General features: G+C 37.0%; 1 protein-coding gene across 3 annotated transcripts in view; it reads right to left on the bottom strand.

Moving 5' to 3' along the window:
• Nucleotides 1-25,948, bottom strand: part of APLF (aprataxin and PNKP like factor) — a 68,544-nt gene that overhangs the window by 10,262 nt on the left and 32,334 nt on the right. For 2 of the 3 annotated variants that reach the window (XM_038551477.1, XM_038551479.1), the window contains 3 exons: nucleotides 20,473-20,651; nucleotides 14,794-15,146; nucleotides 14,266-14,391 (listed from right to left, as the gene is read on the bottom strand). In XM_038551477.1, coding sequence (XP_038407405.1) covers nucleotides 14,266-14,391; nucleotides 14,794-15,146; nucleotides 20,473-20,651 — 658 coding nt within the window. Of the gene's footprint in view, nucleotides 1-4,353; nucleotides 4,406-14,265; nucleotides 14,392-14,793; nucleotides 15,147-20,472; nucleotides 20,652-25,948 lie in introns of all 3 variants that reach the window. The other variant, XM_038551478.1, reaches the window with a different exon arrangement.

The following is a 25,948-nucleotide window of genomic DNA, read 5'->3' as shown; positions in this document are numbered from 1 at the left end:
TTTTCCAGATAATCCAGACCTGCCCGGGCAGCAAAAATCCAAAGCAGTTACTGGTCGATCATGACCCACGTGATGGGCCCCTCTCTCTCGAGGGACTAACACGGGAGAGCGGGGTGCACACCAACAATAGGTATGTGCTCAGGTGCACGGCTCATATGAAGCTACTGTGAGGATTCATGAAGAATACAGAGCACATCCTTAACCGACAGGCGTGCTAGGTTGTAAGTAATTAATGCTGGCCATTGACACATCCATCATTGGTTCAATAAATAGTCATAGGGCACTAATTACATGTCAGGTTCTGTAATCAGGTGTGACATTTCTCATTGCTAATATCTCTTCTTTTTGGGGGATCACTCTTCCTATACTGTCAGCATGAAACACCGTACAAGGCTTCAACCACACAGTTAATTAAGGGTCATAACTCATCAGTTTTGAAAAATGGAAAAAGGATTCTAAAGAAGATTGTGTATTTGGGATCATTAACCCAAATCTGACCTTTTATTGGAAGAGAAACTTCCAAGTTGGGAAAAATAAACTGGACAACTTAAACGTGGCAAAGGGAGGTGCAAATGAACAGAGCTGCAGTGATGATTTGTGGGAAGATGGAACACGCAGGCACAGCTCACGGACCTGTTTAATTCAGTCTTCATTAAAATGCAATTAATGCTGGACATGTCAGGGAGGAGGAATGCAAACACGAGGGACATTAATACCAAAGTTCATCTTCATCAATAACCTAGAAGACAGCTGTTGGTCATTTGAGATTGTTTTTGGTAGCCTTTCAAAAATCTTTTTTTGTACTGAGTATGAAAACTAAATACACTGGTAGCTTTTTGTTTTGGAAAAAAAAAACAAAAACATAAACCAAACCTACTAAATATTAGCAGGATTAGTACACCTGAAATTCCATGTAATTTTGCTGAGATTCTACAAGTGTTAGCAATTCTATACAGATGTCCCATTGTTGTTATTTTTATTACTATTTACAGTCTTTTTAAGATTTAAAATCTTTTTCTCCTTCACTACATATATACATATTTTTTCAGGTTCCAAGCAGTCTTAACTTTCTTCACTTTGCCTTTAATAATTAAGAAAAAATTTATTGAAAAGCTCTTCCTACCATATTCTGCCTAAGTTCAAATCATACCTCCTTCAGGAAGAGAATTCTGATCATCGCTGGCACATAGGTCTAGGATATCTTGTCTGTATCTATCATTTGGTACTCACTACGTAATTTCTTATATTGTCATCTAAATTTTCAACAGAAGTGTGTGTGTGTGTGTGTGTGTGTGTGTGTCCGCACGCACGCACGTGTATTATCTCCATGGAGTTTTTCTTGTACCTTTTAATATCTTTTATAGCACCTTTCACAAGGAAGCATTCATCTGTAGTTTTAACAAATTTATCTACTAAAATGTAGATTTTTTTCAAGGAAAAAAATTTAATTAGGTTTTTGAGTTTAGAAAATGATGGAATATTTTGTATTTTCCTACTTAATAAGAGAAAAAGAAACTTGTCTTTGCTGACTTTACTATTATTTCTTAAAATAACTATTGAAAGCAATTTGAAAGAACTATTTGCAGTACAAACTCAAGTTTAAAATTCTCATTGGTCAGAGTATAAAAAAGCAGCTTCTAGTAATTTCTAGACTGATAATAAGTGTTTTTGAGTTCACATTAACACTTAATATTTTTATGGTAATCCTATTCCATGGATCCTGATGTTTTCAGAAGCCTAGCCTCTGAAAGGCAGTTTTTCTACTGGGAATATGCCAGAGAATGCCTATTCTCATTAGGTTGAAAAGAATGTCAATGTGCTGAAATCGCTTTGCCTTCACACTTACAAAGTTAATAATCAAAGTACTAACTGAATCTTTTTATACAAACCCAAGACTAAAACATGTTAGTATTTCCTGCCACTGACGATTCCTATAACTTCCCCAGGAAACCATGAAAATGTAACAATCATATTAAGCAGACTCCACTGCAATCAGGTTCCTGAGATCTTGACGGGTCTGCATCATCAAACACTTACTCTACTCAGTCAATCATGCAAGGAACACAGGAACATGGAGTCCTTCACAAATGCTTAAGACAGATAGATGCCACTGTGTTTTGGACCTGTTCTCGTCTGGCTGGATGAACTCGGGATCACCGGCATTGCCATGGAAGGGTGGTTTCAGGATCAGAAGAGCTGATTATGAATTCAAACTTTTGCTGGTCGTGTGATTCTCAGAAAATCCTATAAACCAAGTTGCCATACTGCTTGGCTCACACAGGGTTGTTCCAAGGGTTAAATCAAGTAATATGTATAAACACTTGTAGGCTATTAAGTATATTCCACGTGTCAGCTATTTTTATAGAAACAGAAATTAATTTTACTTTAAGATAACCAACAATGTTTGGAAACTCGGTGTGCCAGTGAAAGTAACTGCCAATTAATATTAAAGAGCTGAATTTTGTTTTCAATGATACATATTATTATGATTGAATTATTCCCCCTCCTACTTCACATATTTATGGAATATTTTCTAACATTCACCTATGCGTATCTCATCTTCAAAAATCAGTCATTTTATAACAAGGCACAATGTCTTTTTCATATAACCCTGGGTTAAGGCTAAGTGGTAATTTTGTGCAGCCCTTGGGGGGCATATGAGCATTTGAAATAACTTTCAAGGATAATGTGAAATTCTGCTCAGGACTTTTTCCTAATAATGAATGGAAATACTCAGGCTTCATTCATAAAAGATTTACATCCATCTTTTTCACAAATGGCATTTTCTGTAACTGAGCAGGCCTCAAAATCCTTTCTGAATTGTTGTCTGTTTTTTTCTTTTGCATTACTATTAATTATTAATGGTAATCTTTGTTTTTTTTTTAAATCTTTGGTTTCTAAACATAAAATTATACAGCCATAACCACACCAACATTGCAGAAGCTGTTATATATTAAAATATACATTTTCTAAAAAAAAAATTCTGATCTTAATGACAATGGCACTTGAATAAATATTTATCTGAAGGAAGAATACTCCAGGAAGAGGAAATAGAAATGTCTATAAATTTGCTAAGGCTCTATGGGAAACAAGCTAAGGTATTTGGAAAAACATTCAAATGCAGATTTGAATAGCTCAAAGAGAATGAATGAGAAAACAGTAGGAAATGAGGTCAGAAAAGGCCTTGTAAACTATGGTCAAGAGTGTTGTAGGAAAGTATTGGGAGATTTTGAGTAAGAAAACATGATACGACTTACTTTTAGAGAATTAGTCTGGTTGCTTATGGAAAATGAACCACTGGAGGGCAAGAGGAGAAACCAAGGTCTCCGTTAAGAAGCTATTGCAGTACTTTAAAGGTAAGGGGTAGTGGTTAGGACTAAAATGGCAGAGGGAGGGGAAGAGAGAAGTGGTCAGGCTCCTAATTATTTTCAAGGTTGAAATGGCAAGAACCGCTGATGGGACTGAGTGCTATGAAGAAAAGGGAAGAAATCAAGGCTGCTTGTAGGTTTGGAGCATAAACACTGTGTGAATGGTAAAGTCATTTAGACAGGTGGAGAAACCTTGGGGAAGAGTCGTTTTCATGATAAAAATCCAGAGTTCTGTTTCGGATGTAATAAGTTTGAGCTACCTATTTTATAACCAAGCATATGCGTCTGGAGTCATTAAATTCAATCAGGTGCCCTCAGGAGTAAGAACAGAATACAGAAGTGCCTCTACTCAGGGAACTGAACCCTGTGGCTCTGTGATAATCACAGGTAGGGAAAAAGAAGAGGAGGCAGCAAAGAAGACTAAGGAAGAGCAGGCCAGGAACCTAACCGGTCTGGCTCCGTGGACATGAATAAATCACTCTGTACTCCTGATATCCCCACTACTAACTGCAGGACCCTGGAACACTCAGCTGTTGGATTTTGGGAGAACATGGGGACTCAAGTGTGGCTATGTGGAGTGGAGTGAATGTGGCAGGTGTTTCTCTTCAGGAAATGAATCCAGAAATAGGAACAGACGATGACAGTGAAAATTGGAAGGATGTGCATAAGATGGTGGTTGAAAGTACCTGTGAAGTCATCAAGCTATAAGGATATACCAACGGGGCAATTAGATTAAGTGTGGCTGATCTCACTGAATCCATGTTGAAACATCCATCCAGGATTCATTCAGTGTCAACGATGGTGAAGGGGATGTGTGGCATTGAGAACAAAGTCTTCCTGAGCCTCCCGTGTATCCTGAATGCTCGGGGCTTAACCAGTGTGATCAACCAGAAGCTGAAGGATGATGAGGTTGCTCAGCTCAAGAAAAGTACAGATAAAAAAACAAAACAAAACAAAACAAAACAAAAAAGAAAAGTACAGATACCTTGTGGGACATCCAGAAAGACCTAAAAGATCTGTGACTTCCAGCTTCTAGGCTGTAGAAATTTAAAATTACAATGGGATTAACTGTGAGCCTTTAGTTTTTCATTCATATACATGGATCATAGTTTGCTTTTATCTTCCTAAATATGGGAATCTGGGCTCACAGAATCAAAGCCCATGCTTGGTTCAATGGTTGCAATATGAGCCCTTGAACAAATAAAATTAACTATTATAGTGTGCTTCTAAAAAATAAATTTAAAAAAATGAAACCTATTTATTTTGCCTTAAATAAAATAATATGGATTTATGCTAAACATACATTCCTAATTTTTATGAAGCAGCTCCAAAAAACCAGTATCTTCTGGTTTGAAGCATACACCTGTACATATGATCAATTAAGACAATATTGCAGTAATTTGGAACATTTTTCAAAAATAAAAGAGGAGAGGTGCCTGGGTGGCTTAGTCGATTGAGTGACCAACTCGGCCTTGGCTCAGTTTATCATCTCAGGGTCCTGAGACTGAGCCCCACGTCGGGCTCTGAGCTGGGCATGGAGTCTGTTGGGATTTTCTGTCCCTCTCCCTCTGCCCCTCTGTCCCTGCTCATGTGCAACTGTACGTGCTCTCTCTCTCTCTAAATAAAAAATATAAATTAAAAAAAGAGGAAATAGCAAAAAATTTTAGATCATAGATATAAATTTGGATCAGTAAATAACAAAAGATAATGAATTTACTTACTATCAAATAGATTTTTTTAAAAATGAATTATGCTTGTTGCAAAACACTGTGTTCTTTCAACTATACAGATCATGTTGCAAATTCATTACAGTGAGAGCACTTATAATTGATAATATACTTCCTTACGTCATCCCTCTTAGAAAGTATTATAATTAAAAAAATATAAAGTAGGTCATTGGCTTCCAAAAAACACCAAGGTACTAATACTTTCATTTGCATAATTCATATCTGCCTTAAAATTTTAAGTCTGAGGCAATGTATGTGAGTTTAACTTTACATTTTCACACTAAACTGGTTGATGATGGATTCTATTCGTTTCAGTGTACATATATTCCAAGGTTAGTGCCCAATTTAACAAACAAGAACAGGAGTAATGCACTGCATAAAATCCAATTACACACCAGAGGAAGTGAATGAGTCAGAGGCAGGCTTGGCAATCACTGGTTATATTAGACATTAAGTATCTAATGTTCTATTTCACACAAGTACCTTAAGCTAATCAAACACATTAAACTGACAAAGTCCTCTGACAGACTATGGCGTAAGGCACAAAAGGAATAAATCAGATTTATTAAATGGGCAACACACTTAAAATGACAACATTAATTCTTTCATATTACCATTTTTCCGGGTTGATTTAATTTTGTGAGGCTTAAAAAAGTATAATGTCAGAGGAAATTTTAGTAATGCCTGTAGTCTAGATAAGAATACAATTTAGTGATTAAGTATCTTTTTTAAACATCAATCTCTTATATGGGCCTTAGAATCTTTATTTTTACTATAGTACACATTTTTAATATATGATTCATATTGTTTGTCTTACTCATGGGATGGGATGGCTGAAAATGAACTATATCCATATATGTATACGTTGGTGTTTTCATATTTGCTTTATTGTTATAAGAACTTCGACTACAGATGGCAATACTTGGAAATAAAATACAGTATCATGTAAGTTCAGGTGGTTGACACAGTACAAGACAGATTATTTAGTGTACTGTACAGGGTTGAGATCACCTATATATTTCAAAAAGAGAAACTAAATTGCACATTCAAGGGATTAGAAGGTAAAACTGGAAACCAAAAAAACCAAAAAACAAGCAAAAAAACAACTTAGTATTTCACTTGAGAGACCGTTTTTACTTGAGAATTTGTCTTGTGAAGGCAAATCTTCAAATATAAAAAGCAAACAAAAATGTTTCAATCATAAACTTAATCTCCCTTCCAAATGTTGTCAACCATCATGGAAAACAGGCTTATCATTGCTCTACTTTTGGAATATATGTATTTACTTTTGTAAATATAATCATTTCTGGCTGATTTTTGTGGGTTATTTTATGATCTGTGAGACACCAATATTTTTCTTCTGTGGCTATAGGAAAAATCTAGCATGCATTTACAGAAAATCTTGCTTTTAAGCAAGCCAAATTAGAACATTTTATCCATTTTATCATTCTGATACAGTATGCTTATATTCTAGCACTGCGGAAATAAAAACCTGGCCCCATGATAGTCATTCCTCCTGGGGTGCCATGTAAGCAAACCAACACTTTGATGACTTTGATGTCCCTATCAATGTTCCACTTGACCAGAAACATAATATATCCAGTCTGCCAGTCCCCAAATGCCATACCAGTTCTGGGCTCTATACTTCTTCCTCTTTCTTCTCACCTCAAATAAGGCTATGTGGCCTCGGCTAATCAGATATTTTCTGTTTTTGTCTTCCTTGCTCTTTATTCATTATCCTTAGTTTCCCACCTTCCAACGCATTCTGCAGTTCTCTGAACAGAGACCATTTACTTCATTTTTTTAAAATAAATTTTTATTTATTTATGATAGTCACACAGAGAGAGAGAGAGAGAGAGGCAGAGACACAGGAAGAGGGAGAAGCAGGCTCCATGCACCGGGAGCCTGACGTGGGATTCGATCCCGGGTCTCCAGGATCGCACCCTGGGCCAAAGGCAGGCACCAAACCGCTGCGCCACCCAGGGATCCCGAGACCATTTACTTCATGAAGTGTTAAATAAAGTTTCTTTGTATTACCTGCCTTCTTTAATAATATTTAACAGCACTAAACAGTACGTGGCTTAAAAATAATATATATTTTTGGGTGCCTGAGTGGATCAGTCAGTTAAGTGTCTGCCTTCAGCTCAGGTCATGATCCTGGAGTCCTAGGCTGGGGCCTGGCATCAGCTCCTTGCTCAGTGGGGAGCCTGCTTCTCTCCCTCTGCCTCCTGCTTCCCCCCACTTGTGCTCATTCCCTCTCTCACTTGCTCTCTCTCAAAAAAAAAATAAATAAATAAAATCTCCTTTAAAAATGATATATTCTTGCAAATCAAGATTATTACAGAGTAAACTGCTAAAACTAAAGTGATGTTATAATCAATGACATACCTACTAGATCATGTTTTTTGCCTAAATAGTAATAAGAATGTGACAAGAAAGGATATATAAAAACATGTATCATGCTTCCACAACGAGGGTTTATTATTTTGATGATCTGAAAAATTCACAATTTCTTCAATCACAGTACCTTATCTGGAGATCTTTTTTTCCTAACTCTAAAATATTACTTTGTCATTTGAATAAAAAACAAATACTGTTAATACTTTAGAAAGCCATGATAGGAATGCCTGGGTGGTTCAGTTGATTAAGCATCTGCTTTTGGCTCCGGTCATGATCTCAAGGTCCTGGGGTGGAGCCCTGCATTGGGCTTTCCTGCTCAGCAATGAGTCTGCTTCTCTTTCTACCTCTGCCCCTCTTCCCTGCTTGTGTACTCTCTCCCTCTCTAATATATAAATAAATAATAAAATCTTAAAAAAAAAAGAAAAAGAAAAAGAAAAAGAAAGCCATGAATAATAATGGTGGAGTCGGGCCTGCCACAGAGAAATGCTGGAATGGAGGAGGGAAGAGACTTAGTTTTGATTTCACTGGCTTTGGAGTCTTAGGCAGCTCACTTAACCTTTATTTGTAAAATAGTAGTCAGAGTAAGGGATCATACCTAATGTTCTCCCAGAATCTGTCTGAACTGTAATTAAAATTAACAAGGGAAAAAAAATCTTCAGATTTTATTTCCAATTTGAACCAAGACACCAAGTAGCTCAGCAATGAAAAAAATACACTCTATGTATATATAAACATATTTAGATACAGATCTGAAAGTTTCTATTAGCATATGTGGGTCACTGGTATTGGAATAATTTCTCTTGCCTACTGCTGCTCTGACGTCTCTTAGAGAGACTGATGACATTGAGGCAGTGATTTTTGATGTTACTTTTGACAGTATTTGACATTTGATTATTCTTAGGAAGGTTTTGTATTTTACGTTTATTCTTCTCAAGAATAGGCACATTTGGATTTTGCTTCTGAGGAGGTCATAAGGCATCATGGCAGGCCAATATTCTTAACAACCCGGAAAAAAAGCCTGATAAACTGTAAAAATTGTTTTTATGACAGAACTGTGAGAGCAATGAGAATTTTGGAATATCTAAAATTCCACAGAGAAAAAGCCCTTCCTAGGTTAGCTGACAATCACTGGCTCTTTTCTTCTCTGGTTGTCTTTGCCAATTGGTGGGGGCTGAAGAATAAGATTTGAGTCATCTAGAGGAACTCTAGTTGAGGAAAAGAGAAACTTGTAGAGCTTTTCATGGTCTCATGGGGTTGTCATGACAATCTGAAAACTAAAAGAACCCCAAAACACCAGGCTGATTTTTTTCTAAGAAATATTTGCTGAATTCCAGGGAAGTATGAGAGGTTTAAGGACTGCATTTGAAACTCAAAATGGTAGAATGAAATCTCTAATTCATGTCATGTTTCAGAGATGAAGTCCCACTAGGGAGAAAGGATCTACAACAAACATAATTAGTCTCCCCTCAAGAAATGTGCCAGATTTTAGGCTGCACAGGTGATAGCCTACTTGGCTAAGCTCAGAATCTCTAAGGGAAGTTTCAGAGCTGAGAGAACAGAGACCTGCTTTTCTGTCAACAATCTAGACGTGTCATGCCCAATGAGCATGGATAAACCAAAGGCAGACCGAGTTTTCTTAAGATATCAACCTAGGTATTACTTATCCAAATCTCTGACTGGACAGAGATGACTAGCTCCTATCTGCCAAATAGGGAAGTGGGGGGTGAGGTAGCCCGACTGATGGAAGAGAACATGCATAAAATACAGCATCCGAAATTATAAAGTCTTTGGGTAGGTTCATTAGTGGTCTAGACACATGAGAAGAGAGAATTACTAAACTCTAAGATAAGCAACAACAAATATCCAATCTGAAGCACAGAGGCAAAAAAAAAAAAAATGGAAAGAATAAAACAATGCGTAAGAGACATATGGGATGGAGTCAAAAGACTCGATATGGTTAATTGGAGTGGAGAAATGAGGGAAGACACAGAGTGGGGCAGAACAATATCCAAGGGATGAGATAACAGCTAAGCAATTTCTTCAAACTAACAAAGACAGCAACCTGCAAAAAAGCTCAGTGAACCCCAAACAAGATGAATGTCAAAAAAAATCATACCTAAACACATGAAAGTAAAAGCAACAAGGGGAGCCTAGCTGGCTCGGTGGGTAGATGATGAGACTCTTAATGTTGGGGTCATGAGTTTGAGCTCCACGTTGAGGGTAGCTTATTAAAAACAAACAAACAAACAAACAAACAAACAAACAAAAACACCAAAAAAAAGCAATGATAAAAATCTTTAAAATGACCAAAGGAAAAGCATGTTCATTTCAAAGCAACAATAAGACAAACAAGTAACTTTCATCAGAAACTATGGATGAAGGAGTTGATAGAACACCCTCAAGTTGATGGAAAAAAAGCAAAGGTGCCAGGCTAGAATTCTATACCCAGTGAAAAGAGCCATCAATCAATCCATCAATCAGAACATACTCAGACACACAAAATTTGACAGAATCCTTTCCCATAAGATTTTCACTAAAGAAATGTTAAAAGAAGTTCCTAAGACTAAGAAAATGATCCCAGATTAAAGGATAAAGCTTCAGAAAGCCATTCAAAATGATAAATATGTCAGTAAATATAAAAAATGCTGATGCTTAAAATTTAAGAAAATAATAGCAATGCCTTTACAACTTAACATATGTAGAGGTAAAAATAAATGATGCAATATTTTTTGAAAAAAGCAGAAGACAAAGTAAATGGACTTAAACCAACAAAGCATTACTGTTCTATTTCAGAAGTGGTAAAAGAACCAACTGCATGGTAGACTGTGTAATGGTAGACTGCGTAATAAGTCACTGATGCCTATTAATATCAAATATAACTACTGGGGAAAAAAGAATATATAATTAAACAGTTAATGGAAGAGAAAAAATGGAATGAAAGACCCTTGGTCAATCCAAAAGAATGGGATCCCTGGGTGGCTCAGCGGTATAGCGCCTGCCTTTGGCCCAGGGTGTGATCTTGGAGTCCCGGGATCGAGTCCCCCATAAGGCTTCCTGCATGAAGCCTGCTTCTCCCTCTGCCTGTGTCTCTGCCTCTCTCTCTCTGTGTCTCTCATGAATGAATAAAGAAAAAAAAAATCTTTAAAAAAAAAAAAAGAGGTCAGAAAAAGAATAAGGGAACATGAATATAGGGGGCAAATAGAAAACACATAGCAAAATGGCAAAATTAAACTTAAAAAGATCAGCAATTATGCTAAATATATTGGACTACACAATGTACCAGAAAAGCAGACTATCCAGCTGGGTTAAAAATGAAAACAGTGAACCAATTATATGCCATTTGTAAGAGACATAGTTTAAACATAAGAACAGGGGATCCCTGGGTGGCTCAGTGGTTTAGCGCCTGCCTTCGGCTGAGGGTGTGATCCTGGAGTCCTGGGATCAAGTCCTGCAGCAGGCTCCCTGCATGGAGCCTGCATCTCCCTCTGCCTGTGTCTCTGCCTCTGTGTGTGTGTGTGTGTGTGTGTGTGTGTGTGTGTGTCTCTCATGAATGAATAAATAAAATCTTAAAAAAATAAAATAAAATAAACAAATAAACATAAGGACAGAGGTTGAAAAAAGAAGAATGAAAAATATTATCACACAATACTAACCAGTGAAGGCTAGGGAAGCTGTACTACATCACACAAAATAGTTCTTTTCCTGGTAATCACAGAGGATATCATCAGACCAAACCTCCTACAGGTAACAATTACACTCTGTTAAAAATATAAAAACAATAATCTTAAGGAAAGGGATAGCTACCAAAAGCAGGCAGAAGCCAGAAGGGAGTCAATGTAGGGAAAAAAGGGAGCAGCTTTGAGTGAGTTTCCCATTTTTATGGCTTTTCCACTGACAACAGACCGCAGTTGGTGCATTAAGAAAAACTGACAATTAAGAGAAGAAATAAACAAACCTACGATTACAGTGGAGATTCTCACATCCTTTTCTCAGTAATAGAATTACATAAAAAATCAGCAAAGACAATGAATACATGAACAACACTATTTGCCCAAATTGACGGTTACAAAACCCTATTCCCCCAAATCACAGATATTTCTGTGCACATAATACGTTCAACAAACATAGACCATCTAGCTGGACCAAAATCAAATCTCAATAAGTTTTAAATTCTAAAAAGTGTTTTATGATCACAATGAAACTAAATTATAAATAATAATCGTATGCCTAGAGCAATCCCAAAACGTGTAAATATTAGACTAAGTAGACTTTACAACAAGAAGCATTTTAGAGACTAAAAGGGACATGATGGACCAGATAACTTTTAAAATTTTTAGAACTGATATCTGATCAGGTCACTAGATCTAACTACCAATTATTAGGAGATACAGGGGAACATAATGAATGACAATTCGGTAATGCAGTCAGCAAAATCCAGACAGTCAGACACTCCTCAGAACAAATGGTCAGCTTTCTTCAACAAATATATTGCAAGGGAAAAAAAATGAAGAGGAACCTATTGATTAAATAACTTAAGAAACATGGCCACCTTTTGCCCGTACATGGACCTTAACTGGATCCTAATTCAAAGAAAAGATATGTGAAAAAAAAGAAAAAAATTGGAGAAAAGAAAAAGAAAATGAGACTATAAGTAAATTGGGATACCTGACAGGATCTAAATTATATATTTTTTAATAATGGTTGTAGTATATTTTTAGAAAGCCTTTATCTTTTAGTGATATACCCTAAAATACCTATGAATAAAATGGGATGAGAAGCTACACTACCAAGGGTTTACTTCCAAATAATCTAGGAGCAGAGGTAGCAGGTGGAAGAGAGGGAAGTACAGAGAAAACAGTATTGGCCAAGACTTGAAAATGAGTTATGGCTTCACTTGATCTGCATTTCCCCCACTTGAGGATAATGTATACAATTCTGTATTATAAAAGTTCCCTGAAATGTTCCCTAAAAGTTCCCTCAAGATGAAAAGGCACATGGCCATTGTGCCATGAGCTCTGAAAGGCTATTTTATCTTAAAAAAAAATAGAGACAGAGGGACGCCTGGGTGGCTCAGTGGTTCAGCACCTGCCTTTGGCCCAGGGTGTGATCCTGGAGTCCCGGGATTGAGACCCACATCGGGCTCCTTGCGTGGAGCCTGCTTCTCCCGCTGCCTGTGTCTCTGCCCCTCTCTCTGTGTCTCTTATGAATAAATAAATAAAATCTTTTAAAAAAAAGAGACAGAGATAACACATTTGTTCTACAAGTAATCTCACTCAACATTGTTTCATCAGTACTTGGCATTTGATGATTCTTTGGAGAATATTTGTTGAATAAATAAATGGGAGCAAGGAATTAGTTACTTCAAGGGTGTGTGTGTGTGTGTGAGAGAGAGAGAGAGAGAGAAATTTCCCTAATTAATAATGATACTGCGTATTTCTTCATGATTTTATTCACCATTTAGATTTCCTTTTGGACAAAAAACCGGTACATGTCACTAGGAGAAAACAATAGCAATTCGTAAGTCCTCTTCCTGTATTCTGTTATGTGTTATGTGGCTGCAATTTTTTTTCTCTCTCTGTAGCTTATCTTCACTCTCTTAATAGTGTCTACTGATGTGTAAAAAAAAAAAATCTTAATTTTAATGTAGTCAAATACTTAAAAGTTTTCCATATTAGTTCTTGCTTTTTATATCTTGTTCTAGAAAATCATTCCTAGTCTGCGATCAGGAAATAATGTTCTTATACACATCTCTAAAGCTTTATTGTTTTTTTTTTTTCCTTTCACATTTAGTTCCAGGATTCATCTAGAATCCAGTTTTTGACTATGGTGTGAAATAAAGTTCCAATTTTCTTTCTCCAGATAGATACTCTTATCTCAACAAAATTAATTTAAAAAATTCATACTTTTATCAATGCCTGCAATACCCCTTTTTCATGAATATGTCACCTGTATATGCAAAGGTCTACAAGAAGTTCTGCTGGAATAAAACACTGTAATTTTCAAATGATAAGGCACAAGGTTTTCAATTTTTCTTTCCTGCCTCAGAAGATTATCCTGCCTTCTTATTGAAAACTACAATCATAGAAATAATAACAACTTCAAATAGACGAGTAGGTTCAGTAACTGTTTCAAATGTATCCAAGAAACATGGCTGTCTGGAATTAAAGCTGAGGTTAGAATCACTACTTTTTTCTTTGGTAGTCAGATTTATTTCAAGTTCATTCAGTCATTGAACAAAGTTGCAGATACAAGGATAAAGCAGTCCCTATTGTCAAGAGACAAATGCAATCTCTTAAGATAAATTCTACTATGCATGATACACACAGGCAAAAGATGCTTTGAAAGGAAAGAGGAGAAGGTGCTCTTCTTTTAAGCATCGAGTTGCATGTGCTGGCAAGAATGGTGGAGTAGTAGGACTTGAGGAAGGCAGAGATAACATCCCGAATTGCTTTATGTCACACCAAGGAGCCTTGGTATGATGGATAGAATGTACGATGGGGTAGCATCGACACCTTTTCAATTATCTGATTTACATTTTAGAAAGTCAGGAATAAATGAGGAACAATTTCAGGCATTTACAAGGACAATAACTTCAACAATTTATAATTATCTAAAAGAAACATAATCCTATTGGCAAAATGAAAAGCTACTATCTATGGAAGTTTAAAGACTGAAAGGCTTGAAGTGAGAAGTTGCCTGCAATTTCTGCTGAATATACAACAGAGATTAAGGAGAAAAGGAGTACAACCTAACATTCCAGGTGTATGTACCTGTAACAAGATGCTCCATAGGGACATTCCGGCCGGTCGTCAGCCTCATCTTGACACATGACTTGTACACCTCCATAATCACCATCACCAGGGTGACTGAAGTGTTGAAAGTGGACAGGATTCTTCCTATGAGGATGGAAAACACACGTCAGAAAAAATACAATTCTCTTGACAGTTATATTACATACTGCTATTTATGAAGCCATCTTTCTAATATCTAAATAAGACATTAAACAAGCAGGCATTTAGGTCTGGGTGATTCAATTCTCAAGTCTGCATTCCCTAGTTCATGTCCTTGCATCAATCAGCATGTCTACATATGAAGCATTTAATCCCCCCGGTTCTATCTTGAAAGCCTCTAGTGAGATTTACAGGACCGAATACTGAGAAAGTGTAAACCAGCAGAAACATGATAAATCTCCTAACCTTTAGGCCAATGTGTTTTCTGAGGCCTTTAATATACATATCCGACACAGCTACCTGCTATGGAAATAAGGGAATCACGTGCTACCTGTAATTTTATTTTACCTGTAGCACTTTGCCCCATACATGCAGGATGTCCTCTTGATCTTGTTTTCTTCAGAACCTTGTGCAGCTGAATCGGTTGTCTTTGCACTCAACGTTTCAGGATTGGAGGGGTCAGAGCTGGACTCAGGAGATCCTGGAGACTCCTCCTGGGAGGACTTGCCCTGGGCACTCAAGGGACTCTCAGAACAGCTCATCACCTCGCCTTCTTTACTTCGCCTTCCTTTCACAATACTTCTACGTTCGGGAACCCTACCAAGCTCCTCTACTGGGATTTCATTTCTCTGTGTACTAGCCCTCATATCATTCACTTCTGCATTACGTGACGTGATCACAGAACATGATCGCAGCATTTCCTACAAAGGCAAATCAGAAAAAAAGATATTAGAAATAGTTGAAACCTGTTTTAAAAGAAATATGTAAACATAAGCAAAAAGGCATGAAACCAAGATTCATTCAATATGTGCACTTTTATTTTTTAATTTTTTTAAAAGATTTTATTTATTTGACAGAGTAAGAAAGATGGTGAGAAAGAGAGAGCACAAGTGGGGGATGAAGGAGAAGCTGAGCAGGGAGACTGACTGACGTGGGGCTTGATCCCAGAGAACCCTGGGATCATGACCTGAGCTGGAGGCAGACACTTACCTGACTGAGCCACCCAGGCACCCAATATGTATTATTTTTAGAACTTTAAGATTCAATTTTAAAATTATTAAAAATGCCATTTTCTCTGTTGGGCAATCTGATAGCCTTAAAACAATCTATAGTTATCAGAAAGGGAATATACAGGGGCACTTGGCTGGCTCAGTCAGAAGAGCACCTGACTCTTGATCGCAGGGTTGTGAGTTCAAGCCCCATGTCGGGTGTAGAGATTACTTTTTAAAAAACAAAGAGGGAAAAACAAAACAAAACAAAACAAAACAAAACAACAGAGGGCAGCCCCAGTGGCTCAGCGGTTTGGCGCCACCTGCAGCCTGGGGTGTGATCCTGGAGACCTGGGATTGAGTCCCACGTCAGGCTCCCTGCATGGAGCCTGCTTCTCCCTCTGCCTGTGTCTCTGCCTCTTTCTCTCTGTGTCTATGAATAAATAAATAAAATCTTAAAAAAAAAAAAAAAAGAAAATCTTAAAAAAAAAAGGATATACAGCTGTATCAAACCTTTACAATCACCTCAAACATTCAGTGAAAAATAACCAGAAAAATACAAATGCAACCTAAGAAAATACAACTTTGCTTCCATTTGAATATAATCTTTCCCCAAAAAAACTACTAGTCTTTTAAACTTTCCGTTCTGGGATGCCTGGATGGTTCAGTGGTTGAGCGTCTGCCTTTGGCTCAGGCCATGACCCCGGGGTCCTCACAGGGAGCCTGTTTCTCTCTCTGCCTGTCTCTCATGAATAAATAAAATCTTAAAAACAAAACAAAAAAAACTTCCCATTCAATAATGTGTGATGCTTTTAACTTGCTCTGTCTTTATAATTTGTTACTGCAATACTTTTATTTCTACCCTCTAAATATAATCATGACATTTTTCCTTTAGCTGAATGAGAACATTGCTCTTCTCTCACACAGAAAAACTTGCATGAAGCTATGTCATGACAAACTCAGAAAATAAATAGGATTCCTCTGAAGTGGTCCGAATAAAAGTTTTAGTTTAATCATAAAGTTTGAACCAAGTAAACGTTCTTATTAGCACTGAGGAACCTTTTTAATCTGTACTTACCACTGGGACAAACAGTAAGCTTAGTTGTATCCTATTAAAAATGACTTCTTAATTACTTAACTTCCTGTGGAGTGGAAACACAGCTCAGATAAGCCTCGGTCCTCCTGGTAACCACTACTAGGATGTGACACCATAACAGGTATGCATGAAGGTTGCCATGTTTCTGGTGTAACAGTAAACGGCCTATGGGAGAAGCAATTGTTCAGCTACCTCTTGGAGCTAACCCTCAGCTGGTGGCATCCATTGCCACACCTCTCTTTTCTCCCAAGCTGCTCCATTACAGCCCAATCCCATCTCCCTCCACTACAGGACCAACTGACAGATGCCAGGGACTGGACTCTGAGGTGGGGATGGGGCAAACCTGACCCACCTTCCGCCTTGGCAGTCCCTTAAGGGGTCAACTCACACAAAAATGTTCTTTTTCCCTGTTGGGTAGAAATAGGACAGATTAGCAATCCCTTAGCTATGCAGATGTCCAGTAAAATGCCAGTCCCTGGCTCCTGTTGGCATCTCTAAACTCCACAATGAATGGTCTCAGAGTGAGAACATAATGTCTCCCTACAAACACAGCATTCCCCCAAGCCTCAACATCTTCTGGCCTCTCAGCTCTCTTTGTCTAAAGCCTGGGGGTGGGATGGTGAACACTTCTCATACCTTTCAATAAGCCTCACAGGGAGAGGCTTGGTTCTCACTGCTGGGGGCTCCTTTTAATCATGAGATACTTATACTTAGTAATCTTGTCCTCAGCTTCGGGCCTCAGCAGCAGTTTTGGGATGATGGGGTAAAAAAAATCCCACTCAACATCCTGCCAGTTACTTAGGGAGATAAGGAACACAACTAGGGAAGGAGTTAAATAAATTGGAATTCATTCTGACCATGAAACACTATGCAAAGGTTGAAAATGAACAGATCTCTCTCTCCCCCCCCCCCCATATATATATACAAGGATTTTTAAAAAGAGAATTAACACACACAATGATTCCCTTTAGCTTTATTTTTTTTCCCTTTAGCTTTAAAAAAACAAACAACAACAACAAAAAAAACCCTGTCTCCCTATGTGTGTATTTACTTGTATAAATTCAAATTAAAAGGTTTAGAAGGATACAAACCAAAATATTAGTAAGACCAATGGGATTGAAGGACAAGGCAAATCAAAATTTTCACTTAATACTCCACACGCTCTGCCATTCTATTTTTTTTGATAACAGCATGTATTTTTCTTGCTATTTAAAAAAACAGAAAAACCAAAGAAAATAAACTATAAGATATGAAATGTTTAACATGATTTCAACTCCCTTTTTTTTTTCTTAATCTTCACAAAGAATATGTTCAACATGCTAATTTATTCTAAAAGAGAAAGGAATGATAAAGTCACAGAGATCAAGACTATGGATGAGGAGTTCTCAAATATATTTTAAGAGGCACAAAAGCTGGAAATCATAATGTTCTTTATGGAACTTCATGAAATATTGATACTCAGTAAACCCTTGGCATTCAAGAATTTAACATTCAGGGTCTCAATTATTTATAAATGATCCCAAAAATCCATTACATGGAGTAATTTGTAAGTTTGCTGAAACATAAATTTGCTCTGTGCCAATTACAAAGCTCATGAGCCAGAGCAAGTCACTGAACTGCCAAGTGATGGAACAGAAAAGATGGAATGTGCTCTGCACGTGAAAGAAGCAGCAAAAAGGCAGAGAGGTCCATATTTTATGCACCTACCTTGTTTATATCTTAGATTAGATGAAAATGTTAAGAATGAAATGTGGGAGGCTGAAGATTCAGCATAGAGAAGCTGAGTTCCCTACACTATAAAAATATATGCTAGAGCCCTCAGGGTTCAAGGAGCATGGAGCTGGTGTGAGGTGACCTTGATGCTTGGCGATGGTTGGAAGGTACTCGTATGGTTATTAAATTGTCTGTTAACTTGCCCAGCAAGCCCTCCCTTGCCCTTCAACCATATGAGGTTTTAATGTCCACAAGGGACAGGATAAAGAACTTCTGCCCAATAAAGACACTGAGGTAATCTGCTCCTGGAAAGAATGTCTGTACTAAGAAGACACTGCCTTGAAAGTCCTGCATTAGTCTCATTAGCAACCTCATACCAAGGATTAAAAAATCCCAACCTCCAGCCCTAACTTCACTCCTGAGCTTCAAACCTCTAGCTGGACATTTCTTCCTCAATATCCTACTTACCTCTAGCTGGACATTTCTTCCTCAATATTCAACCTCTAGCTGGACATTTCTTCCTCAATATCCTACTTACCTCAAACTCAGCTGAAACTGAAATCCTCCCCCAGTATCGTATCCTGTACCAAAGTTTCTTCATTCTGGTCAGAAGCTTGGAAGTCTATCTTTCACTCCTTTTTTTCCCCTCACCAATCAGATCCAAGCAACAAGCCCTGCAGTTTTGCTTCTTAAATATTTCTCTGATCCAATGCCTTTGTGCCATCCTTAATGCAACCGGTCGGTCAGATTCTCTTTTTTTCTTGACTGAGGTCCTCATTTCCTCTCTCCTCTCCCTGTCTTTTATTTTGTTCCCTTTCAATCTCTCCTCTAAAGAGCTGCCAGGGTTCTCTCTGTGGCCAAAATCCTTTGAAAGTCCTCCCTCTACAACTGGTCCCCACTGCCAGCTCCATCCTCATCTCACATCCTCATCTGGCTTTACACCAAGAATTCTAAGAACAATAGTTCCCAGCATGCTATCCGTACACCCTCTGCTCCTGTACCTGCTGCCCACCTACCTGGATGGGTTCCTACTTCTACTTCTTCTGTACCTGGTTCACACCTACGCTTGTTAAGATTAAGCTCAGATCGTTTCTTCCCAAGGAGTTGGTGTAGGCGGTCCTCAGAGCCCCCAGAAAAATCAATGTGGTGTCAACATTATTTCATGATTTCAAATCATGTCCACCACAGGACTATGAGCTCCTAGTCAGGTATGTCTTATTCACATTTTTATCTCAGATTCAAGCACACTGCCTTGCATATATCAGAATGACTGTTTAATGTAATGATTATTAAGACGGTCTTTGAAGTAAAAAATCGTATCTTGAATATTAGTCTAACCATTTCCTAACTTTTGACTGAGCTACCCAGGTGCCCCCCAGTGTGTGCTATTCTAAAGCCAATCCTACACCTTTGGCTTCTAGTGAAAGCTCCCAAAAATATGGCGACCCATGGAGCTCAGCCATAAGTCTACAAGGATCATGAAAACTATTACCTAAAGCCACCCCTCTCTGAAGAGGAAATATATCTGACCTTTTTGGCCTTGGGCTTGCTCACTCATTCGCGCGTGCTCTCTAATTCTTTCTCTTTTTTAAATGCATCCAATAATAGGCCCCATTTTCATTAAGTACCCAGTGTTAAAGAATGCTTAAGTCAGCCAAACCATTCTAGTGAGTTAGCAAAAACTCAAAGAGGAAAGAGTAGTTCTCTAAATACTATAAATTAGCCCAGAAGTAATCCTGCAATAGGCTATTAAGAACTAGCCTATCAGTTGTTCTTCATAGGCCCTAGAAAAAGGTGGATACATGTAGTGTGAGAATGACCAATAAAATAAAAGAAACCAGGTTTTCAGAAAGGAGGTACCAATTACTAACAGTCAAGTGGTCTCCACTGCTTTCCATTCTGGACATTTCTAAATTAAATAGATTTGTTTTCTACAAAGCAAGTACTGTATTAGTTTTAGTAAGGAAAAAAAATCTATCTTCAAATTTTATCTTCGTAAACTCCATAATAAAGAACAGTTTTGGTTTTTCCTTGCCTTATATGACATATAATTAATTCTTATCTAGAACACTTGATGAAGGAAACAAATGAATAAATAATAATTTTTTAAATTTTATTTTTAAGTAATCTTTACATCCAATGTGGGGCTTAAACCCACAACCTCCAGATCAAGAGTCACACACTCTACCAACTGAGCTAGCCTGCCACCCCCGAATAATAAAAAATCACCTTGGATGAAATGATAGACTCTTCTTGATCAGCATTTTTGTACTTTTTCCCCATGTCTTGCTCTGCTGATGTACTTTCTGATGAAATGAATCGCTTTCTTCCTCCTTGCTGTGTTATGTTTACTTGAGTTTTATCTTTGCAGATTCCTTCTTTTCTACTTCCCTGGATTACAGTATTATCTTAAACACACAAAGAAAAACAAGAAAAAAAATTATGTCTTGTATCTTCAAATGTCAATAATCCATTAAAAGAAAGAAAGAAGGAAAAAGATAAAAGGGCAATTAAAAGTAAAGTTCCATTTATATTCATGCCAACTTGAAAACACTTATTTGCAAATCCCAAAAAAGTATTAAGCAGCAGCACTTTGGCCGGGAGCTCCAGCCCTGGAGAGAGCCCAGCCAAGATACTAATATGAGCAGGTGCCATCCTTGAACTGCTTCATCTTGCGTCTCTGGACTCTGGTTTTATCAGCCCAAAAAAGGGAATTATAATAATAACTCATAAAGTTACTAGGCGTAAATGAAGTATGATATGTAAATTATAGCAGAGTACTTGATACATGTTGAATATGTTTTATTAGTCTTGAATTTTCTCTAAGAGAAAATTTAACATATAGCTATCCAACAAAGCTGACATCTAATTATTGAGCCCCTAACATCCACAGTGAGGAATTCAACTTCATAACAGATTAAGAACCCAAAATAACACAAAAGCGAGACAAACTTCACCAATTTAGAAAATAAGTCTCAATAACAATAATGGACATTGTTCCCCATAAAATATTTATCTGAGTTCAATATATTTGGCAAACCTCAGTCAACATAATTTTTGGTTAATAAATCCATGATCCTTCTAATCAGAAAAAAAATCTACTCTTTAAGAGGATAATATCTGTGTTTAATTATCTGTCTCCCTTACACTCAAATGACAACTTCACATGGGCAGAAACTTTATGTGCCTTGTTCATTGTTCCCCTCTGGTATTTCTAGCACCTAGAAATGTGCTCGCATAAAACTGGTGTTCAGTAAATGTCAACTAAATGAATTGTGAACATAAACAGAATTGGTCCAAAGATTCCCTCAAGAGCCTGAATATAGGTCTGAATATTCCTATAGTCACTAATGTTCTGAAGCCAGGTTTATCAAATTTTTCTACAAAGAGCCAGAGTATAAATATTTTAAGTTCTGTTGGCCAGACAGTGTCTGTCACAACTACCCAACTCTGCCTTCATGGTGCAAAAGCCGCCACAGGCAATACATACATGGATGAGCACAGCCGTGTTCCAGTAAAACTTTACTGACAAAAACAGGCAGCATGCTGGATTTGGCTCATGGGCTGTAGTTTGCTCAGATCTGTACTAAAGGATATCAAGAGGCCTGAAATAACATTCCTTCATTAAAGTCAAGAAAAAAAACATTGTCCGTATTATTTAACAGGAAAACCAATTGAATCAATATAAACATAATATATTTAACGTAAGAAATTTATGAATAACCTGTTCAATAACTAAACTTTACCTAAATTCCTTAAATATTTGCTTTGAATCTAAATTCAGAGATTTCATATCATTTTAGAAACTGTCAGGAATAAGACTAAACAGGACGATACAGCTGCATGCAGCAAATGTCCAAATGTTACAACAGATATGGATTAATCAAATCAAGAGAAATAATCAACTATGGTACTGCTTACTATGCTAAGAACTAAAAATGTAAATTAAGACACAGCATTTGCCCAAATGGCAGTTTAGCATATTCCAAGTGTCACACATGTACATAAAATCATAAAATTAGGGGTACCTGGGTAGCTCAGTCAGTTGAGCTTCAGTCTCTTGAGTTTTGGCTCAGGCCATGCTTGGGGGTCATGAGATCACAGGCACTGAGTAGCATGGTGTCTGCTTTGAAGTCTCTCTTTCTGACCCTCCACTCACCCCACACCCCCTGCTCGAGTATATATACACTCTCTCTCTTTAATAATAGTAAAATCTTTTTTAAAAAATCATAAAATTAAAAATGTATACTTAAAAAACTCTTTAAGTTTCCAAATTCTCTACTTACAAATATCTTTTCACATAGGAAGAAGCCACTCTGATATTGTTGCAAAAATGCTCTTTACAAAGAGTCAATAAAATAAATAGCTTAATTAGCTTGTAACAATCTTCAAATCTGGCATATCAAATATTTTTAAATCTAGAATAGGTACAGTTAAATGACTACAATATAAAAGAAAATTTGTTAAAACAAATCACTTTATTTTTAGTATTACTAGTTGCATTTACTTATACTTACATGAGCTATTGCACTAACAGTATATAAATGACAGCCCAACTATATGCATATGTCATTACAACTACATCCAACCAACTTTAAGAACCCTAACAGTCATATTAACAATGTGAAGTGTACCCTTCCTAACTTGCTAAGGTTAACCCAATATACCTACAAATACATATATGTAAACACACACAGGACTAAAACTATAAATGCTATTATTGTTGTGGGATAAACATGCAGAATAAGAATTTTTTTTAAGAATAAGAATTTCTAAATCAAGGAGTATTATATACTTAAATATGTAAGAGATACTGGCAAAGTAGTCATATATTTATTGCCTATTTGTATTTATTCTTCTGTAGTATGTCGTATACTATGCCCCAAACTTCTGAGTTTTACCTTTTTTTGTTACTAAGTAAACAATTACTAACCTTCTATCTTTTCTCAGTGTGACAGGTAACATCTCCCGGTAGGTTTGCCAGTCTGACTTTGTTTATAGTCTCTTCTGCCACAATTTTTTTTTTTTTCATTTTTAACCTAAATGCTCCTGTCAATTCTTCCCTGATGTCCCAAGCTCCCTATCATCTTCAGAAAGCCTCCCAGAAGTAATAAAAATATTGTTTCCATTTTTTCTTCATATGCCTTAGTAGTTTTAATTTTTACATTAAGACTATTAATTCAATAAAAATTTAAGAATATAGTATGAGGTAGTGCTCTAATACTGTTTTCTTCCAAATGGAAAGCTAATTTTTCCAACATCCTTTATAGTAATGATGCATCCTTTCCCTACCAATTTGAGCTGATAATTTTTAATATATGAACTATATGTTAATTTGATCTGTTTCTGGGTGTTTCATTCATTTTCTGCTGGTCTAACTTACCTATTCCTGGGCTAGGACAACTGTTAAAAGTAGGAACCAGGCCCAGATTGTGATATAAAAAGATTCAATAAGGAAACAGGTATTTCTGTTATTCAAACTGTCCTTTGGAAAAATCTCCTAATTCATTGTATACAACAGCTGCACAGCTCAACACTAACATCTGACATAGATGGCACATATGGAGGAAAATACTAATCACACTTTTGAAATACAAACACAAATGTTCTAAGCTAAATATCAGCAACTCTGATCTAACAGAGCTTAAAAATAATAAGCCATCATGACAAATAAAACATATTCCAGGAACCCAAGCATGCATGATACATTAGGAAATCTACCAACATCACTAATTACACTGACACAAGAAAATGCAGAACTATTTTTTTTTTTTCTTTTTCAGCCCCACACCCATCCCACGGCTCGTCTATGCCCTCCCTGCCTCCACCCCCTCCACCCCTTTGCAGGACTATTTCCATACCAAAAAACTTGTTAAAGAATTCAGTAGTTGTTTCTGAAGGGAAAATAAGAAAAAGAAAAAACATCCTAACCATGATAAGAGTATCAGAATTGAATACCAATCACTTTAGTACTAAAACACTAATAGAATTTCTATTAAAATCGGGAACAAGATAAAGATGCCAATTTTATTCATTTTTTAAAATATTTCATTTATTGATAAGTAAATTATTTATAATAACAAATAAATAATTTTATTTATCTGTAAAAACAAATAAAGAGAGGGAGCACAAGCAGGGGGAGCGGCAGGCAGAGGGAGAGGGAGAAGCAGGCTCCCCACGGAGCAGGGAGCCTGAGTGGGACTCGATCCCAGTACTTGAGCCAAAGGCAGATGCTTAACTGACTGAGTCACCCAGCCACCCCAATTTCATCGACTCTTATTTAAAATGTATAGGGTCTGGTTCATGACACAAAAATTTGTTTAAAGGCGGTAGGTAGAGAAGAAGAGGAAGAATTATCATAATTTTGTAGACATGGCTGTAGAGCTAGATAATCTGAAAGACTTAAAAACTATTAGAATTAGATAATTTAGGGCTGCTGGAAATAAAGTAAACACAGAATAACTAGCACTTAGAGTAAATTTTAAACTATAGCTAAATTAATAGAATGTCAGTTCAACATTTACAGTCTGAGTTGAGTGGTCATGTGGAAAATACTCAGAGTCTAAAATTAAATGCAAACCAAGTGATCTGGGGACGACTTCAATCTTTTTCAGCATATGCCACTTTCCATGACTTCGTGTTGGAGGGTTAGAAGATGGGAGAAGAAGAAGATGGGAGAGTAGTACGATACCCGTTACAAAAGTAAAAGCTCCTTTTGCAATCCAGCAGGAGTGTCATAGCCCGGGAATCATGACTTGTCCCAGAGCCTAGAAGGCTAAGGGAGCAGAGATGACTGGAAGCCAAGAGAAGAGAAGAGAAGCTCTGAAAGCTCGCCCAAGTGAATGTATATTCACTTGCCAATCACTAAGGGACATGGAGAAAAGTTTACCTCAAGCCTAAGAAACTCATGATAACGTCTGAGGGCTAGTACCTGGGGACCCAGAAAAATAAACTAGAACTATATTGGCTAAAAAAACGAAAAGGATAGCCTGATCACAGCAAATATTCAGGTACAGTTAAGGATTAAACCAAGAGTTACACAGAGAAAAGACCTAGGAGAGAATGCAAGGGCAAAATATTAAAACAGAAAAGAATAAAAACACCGCAACATAGAAGGGGTAAATTTAGGTGGCTGTATAGCACCATAGCTCAGAAGATGGGCTTTAAAGTCAGACCGAGCTAGGTCTGTTACAGCTCTGGCCTTTATTACGTGATCCTGGAGCAGCCACTTAACGTCAGTTCATGTTATCTGTCCTGTACCTAATGATAGAAAAGTTTCCAAAATAATCAAGTTAATCAGATAATCTAAATAGCTATCAATGAACAAAGCATAGCACTAAAGCTGCAAAACACCTAAGAAAGTAACCTACTTCTAAATGAGTCCAAAATGCACTCTAAAAATAGATTTTTAAAAATCTCTAGCATTGATCTATTGACCCGGATGACTTATTACTCAAACAAACAAAACAACAATAATAAAAAACTACTCGGCAGAAAAAAGTCAAATTATTTCAATTTTTAATTAGCTGGATTCAGGTACTAAACTGTCTTACGTGTACTTCTAAATCTTTCTGTCTCTAAAGGAATCCAGTAACCTACATTTGCTTTTACAAGTACCCCTCAAAGTCTGCCTTTGAGAAAAGAAGACATGCGAGAATCCAAAGACTTTTCTATCTTATTTTGAAGCTTTGGCATTTTAAGTATA

The sequence above is a fragment of the Canis lupus genome, chromosome 10, assembly GCF_011100685.1.
Source record: "Canis lupus familiaris isolate Mischka breed German Shepherd chromosome 10, alternate assembly UU_Cfam_GSD_1.0, whole genome shotgun sequence".
In the NCBI taxonomy this organism is placed as follows: domain Eukaryota; kingdom Metazoa; phylum Chordata; class Mammalia; order Carnivora; family Canidae; genus Canis; species Canis lupus.
Note: the sequence above shows the minus strand (reverse complement) of the source record. Positions and strands in the feature narration are given on the sequence as shown.